The following is a 14,814-nucleotide window of genomic DNA, read 5'->3' as shown; positions in this document are numbered from 1 at the left end:
AAGAGACTTGAAACCGTGAGTCAGAACGCGGTGACAATGCAATATTTGATCAAAAAAATTCGCTAGGTGGCGCATGGATCGAGATATTAAGAAAATTAATTTTGATTTGAGAATCTTTCAATCCATTTTTAACTAACTTCCCGGTAACCTAGAGACTTGAAACTTGGCACACAGTTCGAAACTTCGTGACAATACAATTTACAGAAAACAAAATACCGCTAGGTGGCGCGCTAAGTGAGATAACTACATCCTTGAAAAACGAGGAGAATCTTGCAATGGATTTTTGAGTAACTTCCCGGTGAGCTGGAGATATGAAACTTGACCCGTAAGTCAAAACCTGGTGACAATGCAATATTGAGAAAACTCGTTTTAAATTGGTATATCTAGAGACTTCAAACCTGAAATATAGTTTAAAACTCGGTGACAGTGCAATGTTTGATCAAAGCTATTGAGCTACGGAACGCACAAGTCGAACTATTTAGAAGATTAAAACAATTAATCGCCAACCTCCTGAGTGTTGCAGGCGATGTAGAATTCCACCTCGTTGAAGGCCCAACTCAATACACGTCCTTGTATACTTTTAGGCGTACGCGACTTTCACCACGATTCTTTTAGACTTTCAGGCGTATGCGAATTTCACCACGATTTTCAGCTGTGCAAATTAGGTAGCTGACAAACGAGGTGGAATTCTCTTGTTATGATGCGAGGTGGAATTCTGTTGTTTTCGCCAGTGTTGTCGGCGAAAATTCCACTAATTCTCTTAAATCTTGCTATTTTGACCAAATAAATAAAGATAAGAATTTTCACTTAGGAATTACTTAAATTACTAATCAAAGTTGCAATAGCCTTTTTGTAGGCAGTACTAAAAAATTGAAAATAAAAAGATGATAAAAAATGTTAGGGACTACCTTTATATAAATGGATCAAAAAATAGAAGGCAATTTTTTCTTTTTTTACAGACACAGTCTTGTTGAATTTTGACTAAAAAACTTTAACAATAGCTTTTGGCGGCCACCGTGGTGTGATAGTAGCCTGTTCCGCCTGCCACACCGTATGCCCTGGGTTCGCATCCCTGGCAAAGCAACATCAAAATTTTAGAAATAAGGTTTTCCAATTAGAAGAAATTTTTTCTAAGCGGGGTCGCCCCTCGGCAGTGTTTGGCAAGCGCTCCGAGTGTATTTCTGCCATGAAAAGCTCTCAGTGATCTTAAATTTCCTAAATAAAAATTCAATTTTCTGTGATTTTACCTTTTACACTTTACTGCCTACTTAGTACTACTACAACCCCCCAACGGATTTGCCGCAGGTCGAAGAACAGGAAACCAAATTGATCCCGTCGGGATCAACGGAAGGCATTTCACCAGTGTCCTATACTATTGTAACGATTTTAGTGCAATTCCTCTTATTTCTAACGTTCGAATCACTAAACTGTTGAATAAATAACTCCAATATTCGATAATGCAAAATGGTCTTTATTAGACTACTTTCAAAATAACACTTCTATTGCTCGACAGATAGCGTGCTTAATCAAACTGATTTTCGTGCCTCAACTGTTGCTGCTTTTATAGTGTTTGGTTTCCTCGTTGACATATTTCTAGGCGGTTCTATTCTAGAATTTACTAGTTAGTTAGTAGCTATGAAATTACTAACTATAACTACGTTTATAGCTTCTCATATGCGCGTGTATATGTGAGTAATACTTGCACAATTGTTGCATACTTTCGGGAGTATCTCAGATATATGCATGTGGTTGTGCGTTGCTTCTCCGCTGCGTGTACGTACATTTGTGTAGACATAATGATTAATTTGATTATATGCATACAAGTCACTGCTAAGTATCGTCTTAGAGATGATAGTACCCCTTAGTGTTGCTAGTATTCGCACACTGCCCTCCACCTAAGTCTAATCGTCCCGATCAGACAAATCTCTCGATCTAAATGCTGCCAGCCTTTCCAAATGAACCACTTTAATTTTGGTTCGTGGTTTGCCAATGGTTTGTATGCGGTACACTACATCGTTGATCCGTTTTACAACTTTGTATGGGCCTTCCCAATTACACTGCAATTTCGTGGACAAACCTTTTTTTCGTTGTGGGTTGTATAACAGTACCGAAGAAGATTTAATGATGAGCTGTACGAGCTATACGCAGACATCAACATAGTCCAGCGAATTAAAACGCAGCGGCTACGCTGGCTAGGCCATGTTATGCGAATGAAAGATGATGCTCCGGCCAAGAAAGTGTTTCTATCGGAACCCGCCTATGGAAGCAGAGGTAGAGGGCGGCCCCCACTCCGTTGGAAGGACCAGGTGGAAAACGATTTAAACTCCCTTGGTGTGACCAATTGGCGCCGGTTGGCGGAGCGAAGGAGCGACTGGCGCGCCTTGTTGGACGGCCATAACCGTTTAGACGGTTAAGCGCCAATTAAGTAAGTAAGTAAGTAAGTTGTATAACAGCACCAAATCTCCTGCCTGAAACCCTTCCGAATTAATTGCTTTATCGTATCTGGCTTTCATCTTGTCACTCATAATCTTTGTTCGTTGCCTTACCAGATCGTGTATCTCTCTCAGCTCTTCTTCCAAGACACCAGTGGATTTCTTGACATTTCTCTCCGCATCGGCATCTATCCCAAACTTCAAATCAGCTGGCAGTCGAAATCATTGCCAAAAATTACCTTTGCGGGAGTTTGGCCCATTGTCTCATGCACTGCCGATCGGTAAACCATCAAGAATAATGATATGTGTGTATCACACTCCTTATGGTACTTGTCTACTACTTTCCTTAAATGCTCCTCCAATGTTCTATTGAAACGTTTCACCATACCTTCGAACTGAGGGTGCAATGCAGTTGTCCGTGTTTTTCGAATGCCCAATGATTTACACATTTCCTGGAACACAGCTGATTCGAAATTCCTGCCTTGGTCAGAATCTAACTCCATTGGTATACCATACCTTGCAACCCAATTGTTTATAAACACTTCTGCTACTGTTTCCGCTTCTTGATTTGGGATTGGGTATACCTGTGGCCATTTGCTAAAATAATCCATAACGACCAGTACATATTTGTTTCCGCAGTTGCTAGTAGGAAATGGACCTGCGACATTCATAGCGATTCTTTCAAATGGCGCACCTGAGTTATATTGCTTCATCTGGCCATGACTTCAGGTTTTCGGCCCTTTCTCTCTGCTGCAAACCTCGCAGTTCACAATTCACTCAGTGACCAACTGACGGCAACCAACCCAATAGAATCTCTGTTTAATCTTCTCGAGCGTCTTCGTGATTCCAAGATGACCTCCGCTTGGACTGTTATGCAGCTCGCTGGGCACGTCAGGAATCCTCTTTCTGAGCACAACTATCAGTTTCTTCTTGCATTGACCATCCTCACTCTCCCATACTCGATGCAAGTAACCGGATATCAATTCTAAACTGTTCCACTGTGCCCAATATGACTTCGCAATGGGACTCTCTGCTGAGATCTCCTCTCTGTTTGGTCTTTCGTTTCGTTCGAGCCCTTGCATAACATGTAACAGATCTGTATCTTCTAGCTGACACTTTCTTAGTTGTTCCTTATCCCATTCATCCGTACACGTTATAGCCATAAGCCGGACATCTGTATTGTCTTCTTTAGCCTCGGCCTTTGAACAGTGCTTGCATTCCAAACTACATGGTCTTCGTGACATTGCATCGGCATTCCCATGGGTACTACCTTTGCGATGCTCAATGGAAAAGTCATAGCTTTGTAGCCGCTCGATCCACCGTGCCAATTGTCCTTCTGGATTGCGGAATTGCAGAAGCTACTTCAACGCTGCGTGATCTGTCCTGACGCGGAATCGCTTGCCATAGAGGTATTTGTCAAAATGTTTAATGCACTCTACCAATGCCAACAGCTCTCTCCGGATAACGCAGTAGTTCCTGTCTGGTTTCCCAATTGAACTTAATATGCAACTACCTTCTCCTGTCCATCAACCAGTTGTGATAAAACGCCTCCTATAGCATATCCACTCGCATCTGTATCTAGAATAAATGTTGCTCCTGGCAGCGGATATGCTAACATTGGGGCAGTGCACAAACGCTCCTTCAATGTTTGGAAAGCCACTTCTTGCTCCTGCTTCCATTCAAAAGCTTTATTTTTTCTTGTAAGCTCATGGAGGCTATGGGCTACGCTGGAAAAATTTGGTACAAATCGGCGGTAATATGTGCACAGCCCAAGGAAACTTCTTAATTCATGTAGGTTATGTGGTCTTGGCCAATCCTTTACAGCCTCTATCATTTCGTTCGCAGTGCAGATGCCCTCTGTCGTTACCTTGTGACCCAAATAATTTACTTCCTTTTTAAACAGCGCACACTTTTTGGGACTTAACTTCAGACCAGCGCCAGCTATTCTTTGGAAAACTTCCTCCAAGTTCCTAAGATGTTCATCAAAATTCTTGCCCAATACGATGATATCGTCCAGGTACACAAAGCATGTTTTCCAATGTAGTCCTTTCAGTACCTGGTCCATGTGTCTCTCAAAAGTAGCTGGTGCATTACAAAGTCCAAAAGGCATCACTGTAAATTGCCAAAGACCATCACCGACACTGAAGGCTGTTTTCTCTTTATCTTCCTCCTTCACCTCCACTTGCCAGTAGCCGCTTTTCAAGTCCAGCGTGGAAAACCATTTCGTACCAAATAGCGAGTCCAGAGTGTCGGCAATTCTTGGCAATGGGTAGCTATCCTTTTTCGTTACGTCATTCAACTTCCGGTAGTCCACGCAAAACCTCATTTTTCCATCCTTCTTCTTTACAAGTACTGCCGGTGAGCTCCATGGACTAGCTGATGGTTCGATGACGCCGCTGTCGCTCATTTCTTGAATGATTTGACTCACAACTTCCCGCTTCGCCAGTGGAACACTACGTGGAGCTTGACGGATCGGCCTCGCATATCCAGTGTCAATTTGATGTTTCACAACGTTGGTGCGGCCTGGTTTAGAACCATCCTGGTCAAATATGTTCGCGTACTTTAGGAGCAGTTGTTTTGCTTACTCTGATATGCTTCATCTAGCCCATGCGTCCATGCCGTGATGTCATTTGAAAGATCAGTATTACTAGCTGAAACGTGTTCCTGGAGCTGTTCACAGTTAATAACTACTTCAGCCTCTTGGCATCTTCCCAAAATAGCTCCTTTATTCAGTTTGAGTGGTGACTTGAACTCATTGAGTACTCTTACCGGAATACTTCCATCTTGTTTTGTCATAGCCAGGGTTTTTCCTACAAGTATGTTTAGTGCTGATTTGTTTGCTGCTTTCAAAACCCACAATTTGTTTGTCGCACAATCTCCATCAACCTTTGCCCAGATGACTGCTTCGGATTTTGGTGGTATTTGCTGACTCTCTTCCACCAGCACTCGTTTACTGCTGTAGCCTCTCTCGTAGCCGAAATTAAGTGGTACATCCGTGTTTTTATATCGCATCGTCTTGCTTTGCATGTCGATCTTGATGCCCTGGTCGATTAAGAAGTTCACTCCAATTATGATTTCATCAACAATTTCTGCCACTATAAAATTGTGTACTACCGTGACGTTCCCAATTGCGACATCACATGATACTTCTCCTAGAACCATGCTGTCTTCTCCAGTGGCTGTACGCAATCTTGCTCCATGCAATGGTCTTATCTTCTTGTTGACTAAATCCGCTCGAATAATGTAATGGCATGCACCCGTATCTACAGTCAGCAAACGTTCCTTTCCATCCACATGGCCTCCGACAGTAAGATTGCTTGACCTTCTTCCAATTTGTGAGATAGAGATTATGGGGCATTCAATTGAGGGAGGCAGCTGTCGCCCCTTGCGGCTGACTCGCTTTAGTTTAACGATTGAGTGGATTTGGAGATTTGCTCATCTTTTTCAGCTCTGCGTTTACGGCCACCCACATTGCTGGAACTGTTAGGATTGGTACTGCAATAACGTACAATATGCCCTGGTTTTACACATTTAAAGCATTTGACGGCACCATCGTTTTTCTGCTGCGTTCCTTTTAATGCTTCCAAAATTGTGTCTACCCAGTCTGGCCTTTGCACTTCCACGCGATGAGCTCTGTATGCGGGCTTACTCAAAAGTGACGCTGTTTCCTGAGTCAGTGCATGGGATACCGTTTCTGCGAATGTGGGTTTTGGGTTTGCATATGTCGCTCGCTTCGTTTCTACGTCCCGTGTGCCATTTATAAAACTGTGGATTTTTACCCTCTCGGTGTACTCCACGGGTGCGTCCGCATTTGCCAAATGAGCCAACCTTTCAACATCCGAAGCAAACTCTTGCAAAGTATCATTAGCTTTTTGGTAACGGTTTTGCAATTCTATTTGATATATCTGATTCCTGTGTTCGCTTCCGTACCTTCGTTCTACAGCTGCCATCAATGCGTCATAACTGTTCCGTTCGTACTCTGGAATAGCCTGTAAGATTTCAGCAGCTGGTCCTTTCAATGCTACGAAGAGTGCAGCAACTTTATCTTCAGCATTCCAGTTGTTCACTGTTGCGGTCTTCTCAAATTGTAGCTTAAAGACCTGGAAAGGAACAGAGCCGTCAAAGGACGGTGTTTTTACCTTTGGATTACTCGTTGAAACTGCTGGGCGATTTAGTTGCAACTGCTCGATACGTCTTCTCAAAGCATCCACCTCGGCCTCGTTTTTTTCCTCAAATTGTAAAATTTTTTTATCCTGGGCCTCCAGCTTCGATGATGCCCTTATCTCCTGTGCCTCCAGCTGCGAGGATATGCGGGCCTCCTGTTCTTTCAACTGCTCAGCCAACTGAGATGTCATATATGTCTTCTGTTCTTCCAGTTGAGATGACATTTGTCTTTCCTGGGCTTCAATCTTGGATGTTATACGGTTCTCCTGGGATACTAGTTGTGTTTCCATCTTGGATGTTGTACTTGTTTCCTGCAATTCCAGTTGCGATGTTATATTTGCCTTTTGTACTTCGAGCTGTGCTGACATATTTGTGGATATTTGTGATGACATTTGTGCCGACATTGCAGCGAATACCATGTTCAAGTTTGTGCTGGTAACTGTCTGCGATATTTCGTTTTTCTCTTCAACCTTTGTTGTTGATTCTTCCACATCAGGATAAAAGACATACTCGTCAAAATTAATTCCTTCCAACTCCAATACCTCTCGTAGCCGTGCTTGAAGTTCGACCTTATTGCCGGTTGTATTCAATCCACGGCTCTCCAACTCCTTCTTCAGTTGCTGGATCTTCAATTCACTCAACTTTGCCATGTCCCAGTTATATTCGCAATCTTCGGAATTTATTCAACAATTCCTCTTCTGACACAAATTGTAACGATTTTAGTGCAATTCCTCTTATTTGCAACCTTCTACTAACGTTCGAATCACTAAACTGTTGAATAAATAACTCCAATATTCGAAAATGCAAAATGGTCTTTATTACACTACTTTCAAAATAACACTTCTATTGCTCGACAGATAGCGTGCTTAATCAAACTGATTTTCGTGCCTCAACTGTTGCTGCTTTTATAGTGTTTGGTTTCCTCGTTGACATATTTCTAGGCGGTTCTATTCTAGAATTTACTAGTTAGTTAGCAGCTATAAAATTACCAACTATAACTACGTTTATAGCTTCTCATATGCGCGTGTATATGTGAGTAATACTTGCACAATTGTTGCATACTTTCGGGAGTATCTCAGATATATGCATGTGGTTGTGTGTTGCTTCTCCGCTGCGTGTACGTACATATGTGTAGACATAATGATTAATTTGGTTATATGCATACAAGTCACTGCTAAGTATCGCCTTAGAGATGATAGTACCCCTTAGCGTTGCTAGTATTCGTCACACTATGATCACACCACTCGGCACTAGACTTGCTAAATTTACCGGAAAACAACTCGTACTGTGAAGTATATAGCGCTGGCTGTGAAAAAAGGGACTGCTATTTGGCCACGTTGCGTTCGTTGGCAGCAACGCAGAAGAAAGAAACATAGGACTGAAAGGCATGAGTGCGAAACGCTGCAGGTGCTAGCTTAAAGGAATAATGGCCGAAAACTTGTGCAAAATATATTCTGACGAACGCGTGCTTACAGATTAAATTTCAAGTTAGATTGTCCCATCCACAAGAAAGTCGACCGCGCTAATTACTGTGGAGTAACCTGGCCGAGCCCCCCGAAACCAGCGAGGCATTAGACAAGCTGAATCCATATAGTAAAATTTTTAGTCTGATTATGTAGAAGATAATTCCAACAGCAAATCTGTACCGAATTGTATCAACCTTTTATGAGAAGGTAAGACGTAGTACTTGCTTTCATCATAGAAAGAGTTTGTACATCTAAGATCGAACAATTGAGGAACTTCGTCTATCGCTTAGGAGTTTAAGCGCCTTTATTAGAAACCATTTTAAAAGATTCAAATAAAGAACATACGGAAGGAATGGAACGGGGTTTCGTCATCGCGGTTTCCGCGTTGTGTCACCTTTAGTGTAATTATTCAAAAATCAGCAAAATAAAATCAGTCGCTAAATAATGTATGTTTTTCACTAACATTTTACTTACCAACCGAGGCCAACATTTCAGCAATTCTAGCTAATAATGGATTTTTATCGGGCAGCTTATCAATACATTGCTCTAACTCATCAAATCTTTCCAAATGGTAAAGAGCATCCATAAGACCTTCTATGTGATGAGATTTCTCATAGTATTCTTTTGCGCTTTCCCTGCAATTGTAGGTATTCAAAGATAAATTTCAGCTTTGATTATGTTTTTTAAGTCTCAGTGACGAGTTCTTTATGGAATCTGTATTTATGTCTTACCACGAGCGTAAACTAGCAAAATGATTGCCAATTTCACGCCATGCAGTTTCTATTTGTTGATCCGATACTCCAGATCCCATGCGATAAAGTTGAACGACACGAAACCAATCGCATAATGTTATACGCAAGTTAATTGCTAGATCCCTATTAAAGAAAATTGTATGCGTAAATGTAAGAGATGGCTTAAGAACGTGAAATAATTTAGGTTTGTTCTTTGCTCTTATTAAGTTGAACTGAACGGAAAACTCCGATTAGGTACCAGGACTGTTGTTATTGTTGTAGCAGTGCATCGCCCCACGCAATAGGTGCGACCGATTACTAATTGTCATCAATATCCTCTAACGGTACTCCAAGGAAACTTGCTGTTTAAACAGGGGGGACCATAATGAGAGGGGTGTTAGAGGCGTTGGTTCCACATTACAATTAAAGAGATGTTTGGTGTCATGTGGGGACACATTGCAAGTGGGGCATACATTTTGTATGTCGGGGTTGATTCTGGATAGGTAAGAGTTGGGTACTGTTCTTTGAGTACTGTATTCACCGGGCAATTCCCGGCATAAAGGTCGGACACCTGTTTGTGGAGTTCACTGAGGACCTGCTTGTGTTTGTGTTGTTAAGCCCCTGGGCGGTGTTGGCTCATCAATCAGATGTCTGTTGGGATGCTCAGGTTTCCGGGTATTCAACAGGAACTGTTTGGTAAGCATCTCCTTTCTCTCCCTGCTGGGGAGTATTCTCGCCCCATTATGTAGATGGTGTTCTGGGGAGCAGTACTTTGGCAGGCCTGTAGCTTCTTCCAGTGAGTGGCGACCATATAGGGGACGCGTAGCAAGCAATCGGCTGGTCAATTCCTTTTTATGTGGTAATGAGCGTTTCTTTGTCTTTTCCCTAAGTACTGCCAGCAAGGGATTTTATTACGACTCTGGATTTTCGGTACAATTGCGGCTGCATGCTCACCAAAATGTAGATCTTGATCAAACGTCACAGCCAAGATTTTGGGGTGTAAGACAGTCGGTAGCATAGTGCCATCGACGTGGATGTTCAAAATGGTCGACATTTGGGACGTCCATATTGTAAATAAGGTCGCGGAGGATTTAATCGGTGATAATGCCAGGTTTTGCGAGGCGAAAAACCCGGAGAAATCAGGGAGGTAGCCGTTTATTCTGTTGCAAAGCTCACCGATCTGTGGGCCCGGGTCTGTAGCTATTATTGTACAGTCATCGGCGTAGGTGGCGAAGGTAGCGTTGATATGTAGAAATTAAACAAAAGTGGGGATAAGACACCACCCTGTGGCACCCCTTGTTTAATTCTTCTTGGTTTTAATGTTTAGTTTCTAAATTGCACCGACGCCTGCCGACACCCGGATAATTTGCGGTCCACCTTTTAAGACATAGAGAAAGGGTAGACCCTTCCAGGTCCCGCAGTAACGTGCCATGGTTGACCGTATCAAAAGCTTGTGATAGATCTAGCGCAACGAGTACTGTTCTATGGTGGGGGTTTTGATTTAAACCGCAATTTATCTGGGTGCTTATGGCATTTAGCGCGGTGGTGGTGCTATGTAGTTTTCTGAAGCTATGCTGATGACAGGCTAGCTGCAAAGGGGAGCAAAATGGCTTCAAGCGTCTTGGCTCCTGCGATAGGAGAGATTTCGGGCGATAAGACTCTGCTATGTTAACTGGTTTCCCAGGCTTTAGTAGCGGGACCACTTTGACCATTTTCCATTTTTCGGGAATGAAAAAGGTTGAAGACATGTGCTAAATATTTGAAACCCTCTTTCCCTAGGCTTTTAAGCATCGGCATGGCTATGCCGTCTGGGCCCACTGCTTTGGATGGTTTAGCATGACCGATGGCGTCCTCAACCTCTTTGGCGGTGATGGTAATTGGAGACGCGCTGAATTTATGTTTATGTGCGTGTCTGTTGGCTCTCCGTCTATCTTCGGTACCAGGGCTCTTGTCAATTTCTAGAAGCATCTAGCTTAACTGCCTCGAGCCCACAATAGCCAAGGCCTTAACCGCGCGAGAGAAGGGCATCGACAATAAGTATGTTCAACCGTTTTCTCGGCGGCTTAGAATAAACCCGCGGCAGCTGAGTCAGCGCAATTTAAAGCTTCTCTAACCCAACTATCAACCTGGCCTACCTGTGACGAAGAACTAAGGTCTAGGGGAGGGGTGGCCTAGGAGGTCATATTAAATCATTACCGAGATGATCGGACTAATAGCTTAATGGTGCTTTCTACCGAAATGTGCGGCATCTATATCCGGAAAACGACCATAAACATCGATAACGCTCCCCAAAACCTTTAGATCAAACAGATCTTATTAATAAACATGTGACCTCAGAATGCCTTGTTAAAACGCCCAACATCAGCCACAAATTGTTTTCCTTTAGAGATAATATCAAATTTTTTAGTCAGCGTTGTTGTTGTTGTAGCGATAAGGTTACTCCCCGAAGGCTTTGGGGAGTGTTATCGATGTGATGGTCCTTTGCCGGATACAGATCCGGTACGGTCCGGTAACACAGCTCCATTAAGGTGCTAGCCTGACCATCTGGGGAACGATTTATATGGCCACATTAAACCTTCAGGCCAACCCTCCCTCCCCACCCCCAAGTTCCTTGAGGAGCTTGGGGTCTCCAAAGCCTCGTCTGTTAGTGAAACAGGATTCGCCGCTCGAAGGCGTTTGGGTTTGGAGAAGCTATATATTGCTTTGGCAACCTGAAAAGGTTGCGCTACACAACCCCTTGAATCTGGTTTTAAGTCGCCTCTTACGACAGGCATACCTACCGCGGGTATATTTTTTTTTTTTAGTCAGTCTATGCCTTTCTTGCTTGTTTGAACTCTTCTCGAGCGGCTTCCACATTGTAAGCTACCACATTCTTTATTTGCTTTAATAGATGAGGACTTATTTATAAGCATGTGAAGCCAAAAGGCAAAGTGCTGTGGTCAGTATCTTTTGTCATCCTAATCGTTGTTAAATGCTTTGGTGCTAATGTTTTCGTCGTACGACCGGACAATGCGGACGCGGTTATCAAGTCTTAAAAATGGGGGAAAACAACAATCCGCCACAGCATTGCCCCTTTCTTCAAGTTTGATATGGATTAATTTCTCAATTTACTTTACTAACCTACGATCTGCATCCATGTAAAATTTTTCAGCCTCCTCAAACTCTCCATAAAAAGCCGATATTTCAGCTTTTTGTAACATTGGCGATGGTATATTTCGTAAACGCTTTATTAGCTGTATGCCTGGATAGTTTGCACAACGAACGAACGCATTCTCAGCTACATCTAATTCAAGTTTCTTTAATGCTGACTCAGCTAACAAACGCCACAAACGTGGATGTGGATTATCTTCGATGAATTGTTTGGCATCATCTAAGCCCACGTGCTGTAGCAAATCATCAGTATCCCGTAAAGATTTCACCCTCAATTGTATTATATGATTAATGGAGTTTTGAGTTTCATCACCGCTAATTATGTCATCAAGTAAGACGCTAGTAATTTCTAAATCCTCAAATGCGCATATATAACCAGAACAGGATATAGGCTCCTCAGGATCGTTGCCACGAAACACGTACATGCGTGTCTTTTCCATCAATGCAAGCAACAATGGATTGTCTTTGGCCCAACAGATGGCCCAAACATCCTTACGTTCAACACGATTAAAGTTCAATTGTGATTCGCGATCATCGTCCAAATCAAGTAAAGTCATAACGCCAGCATCATCGATAACAGCAGCACGACTAGAATATAAAGCATTACAAAAAGTCACAACTTTGTAGTTAAGCTGTATTAACGCATTGCGAACGGATTTACCCGGAATTACAATTTATAGCCAATTTGTAGGGTGTTGTATTAATTGTATGACGATTACGTAGCGCTATATTTGGTACACTATACTCATTTATAACACCCGATGTACGTGCCACAAGTAAAATCTTCTCGGACATAGCGAGAGCACAAATGGGATCCCTATTAATGTGTTGTTTATATCCTTTGCTATCTCCGCTTGTTCCACCTGTGGCTATAACTAAGTCTTTGGCCATTTCGACGCCAGTTGGTGTATCGTCTATATGAAATCGATGCTCTTTGCGTGTCTTAGCACCATGTAAATTAACGGCACTCTGAAAAAGTAGTATGAAACTATAAAACCTAATACCAATTTCACACAGAAACTTAATCGAATCACAATTTTGTTTAATGAAATAATTAAAAGTTTTCCTTTTCACACACGGCCACTTGCTTCATTAAGCGATCATTTGTCAGCAGCCCCAAAAAATATTACGATTTTATAAAAAATAGTTTAAATGGATTGCAGCCGTTTCCTCTTTAACTATTGAGACAATCAAAATAAAATGCGCATGCGGAACTACTCACAGATGTTGCACCTAACCATGATTCAATTACTAGAGGTTTGTTCTTCAATGACGGCAGAGCTTTGACACTCCCAAATTGAAAAATCTGGACGGGTTGCTATTACGAAGTAAGGAAAACGGGTAATAATTAAATCCCCTTTAGCGAAAATTGTAGTAGAAAAGTACTTTTAGTAGTATATTAGTACTGATAACAAATTTGTAAATGTCAGCAGGTTTTGGATGAAATAATTCATTTTCTAATTTTTAATTTAAATATTTCGTGAATTGATAAAGAGCTATGTTCCTTTGGAATTTTATTCAAAAATACACTATATCAAAATATGTTTCAAAAACTCCCTATATGAGCATAAGTTCAATGCATTTTGATATAAGAGGGAGTTAATGAAAAGCATTGTGAGGCGTTCTTCAATCTAATTCTAATAATGGGAAGTTTTTGAAAAATATTTTGAGATAGGACGATATTGAAAACGCAGCCGACATAGTTTGACACAAAAAAAATAAAAGAAAATGGCTTATTGTATTAGAACTTTATATTCCGGTCTTGACTTTGACAGAAGAGTTCAGCTTTTATGTGGTCTTGCTACACAGGGAGTATTTAATTCTGATTCTTTCGGAAAGCTTTACGTTAAGTATTTATGGAAGTGTTCCGGATAAAACGTTAATTTAGAATATTCGGAACACGTTCGCTTGATACTACCGCACGAGGTCCGAATATACATAATATTCAAAATATAAACCGATTCCCCACATTCTTAAATGGAGACGAATGTTCCGAACATACGGAATGAATAAGTTAACATGCTCAATGTACCAATATTTCGTTATGGCATCTCCATTATATAGTAACATTTTTAAGTGAATCGATTTACTAGTCGAGTTTTTGAAGTGGTTTAGGTTTCATATGTTCATAGGTTTATGAAAGTGCACGATCCTTGGTGTCCGTGCTTTTCATAAAACCTATGGCATACTTAATAAATTAATCATAAAATTTAAATAAATGTTCTAAGGAATTATGCAGTTCACTACTTATCGGGTATTTGTAAACTGATTGCCTCCTATTTCTACTACTAAATTTTTTCGAAAAATCGCAAAGAAACAACACAGTTAACGGATGTCAATTCGATTTGGGAGCAAAATGGCTGGAATTGTCAAAAAATTTGTCTGTCGAGCAAATCTCTTCTGATTGAATCATGGCACCTAACCAAATATTTGCCTATTTTTAAAAAGCTATATTAACTTTTGCTGCTCTTGCAACGAAAATAAAATTATTAAGTTTTTTGGTGTTTTTCTATTTTTCGTAAATTATTGAAAATAATTTATTTATGGTATTGTGCAAGGCTACTTGACATATTACGTTGTCAGTGCAAATAAAACAAGTTTATTCACTGTTTCTAACGTTTCTAAGGTAGCCTTGCATAATACCATAAATCATCAATTTGCCGGAGTAAAATAAGAAAATAATTTATTTTTTATTGTCATTTGTTACAAACAATCAAAACGTACTAGATTTTTTACTCCATTGGGCATTCAATAAAGCAATAATGAGATAATTAGGAGCTTGTCTTTTTTATGAAATACTAGCAGACCCGTCAGACGTTCTGCCCTAAATTTGGTCTATCTGCATACATTTTAATAAGCTTTTTCCGTCTA

The 14,814-nt window shown here is 41.2% G+C and overlaps 2 protein-coding genes across 4 annotated transcripts in view; one reads left to right on the top strand and one right to left on the bottom strand.

The window, feature by feature from the left end:
• The window catches only part of Sik3 (Salt-inducible kinase 3), a 215,810-nt gene that overhangs the window by 164,970 nt on the left and 36,026 nt on the right, over positions 1 to 14,814 (top strand). The gene's annotated exons all lie outside the window — the stretch shown is intronic.
• Positions 1 to 14,814, bottom strand: part of Oseg4 (intraflagellar transport protein Oseg4) — a 38,721-nt gene that overhangs the window by 6,588 nt on the left and 17,319 nt on the right. For all 3 annotated transcript variants that reach the window (XM_067775567.1, XM_067775569.1, XM_067775568.1), the window contains 4 exons: positions 12,605 to 12,912; positions 11,914 to 12,531; positions 8,794 to 8,937; positions 8,537 to 8,697 (listed from right to left, as the gene is read on the bottom strand). In XM_067775567.1, coding sequence (XP_067631668.1) covers positions 8,537 to 8,697; positions 8,794 to 8,937; positions 11,914 to 12,531; positions 12,605 to 12,912 — 1,231 coding nt within the window. The remainder of the gene's footprint in view (positions 1 to 8,536; positions 8,698 to 8,793; positions 8,938 to 11,913; positions 12,532 to 12,604; positions 12,913 to 14,814) is intronic.

This window comes from Eurosta solidaginis, chromosome 3 (genome assembly GCF_040869045.1).
Source record: "Eurosta solidaginis isolate ZX-2024a chromosome 3, ASM4086904v1, whole genome shotgun sequence".
Lineage (NCBI taxonomy): Eukaryota > Metazoa > Arthropoda > Insecta > Diptera > Tephritidae > Eurosta > Eurosta solidaginis.
The sequence above is the reverse complement of the archived record's forward strand: the minus strand, read 5'-3'. Positions and strand labels throughout refer to the sequence as shown.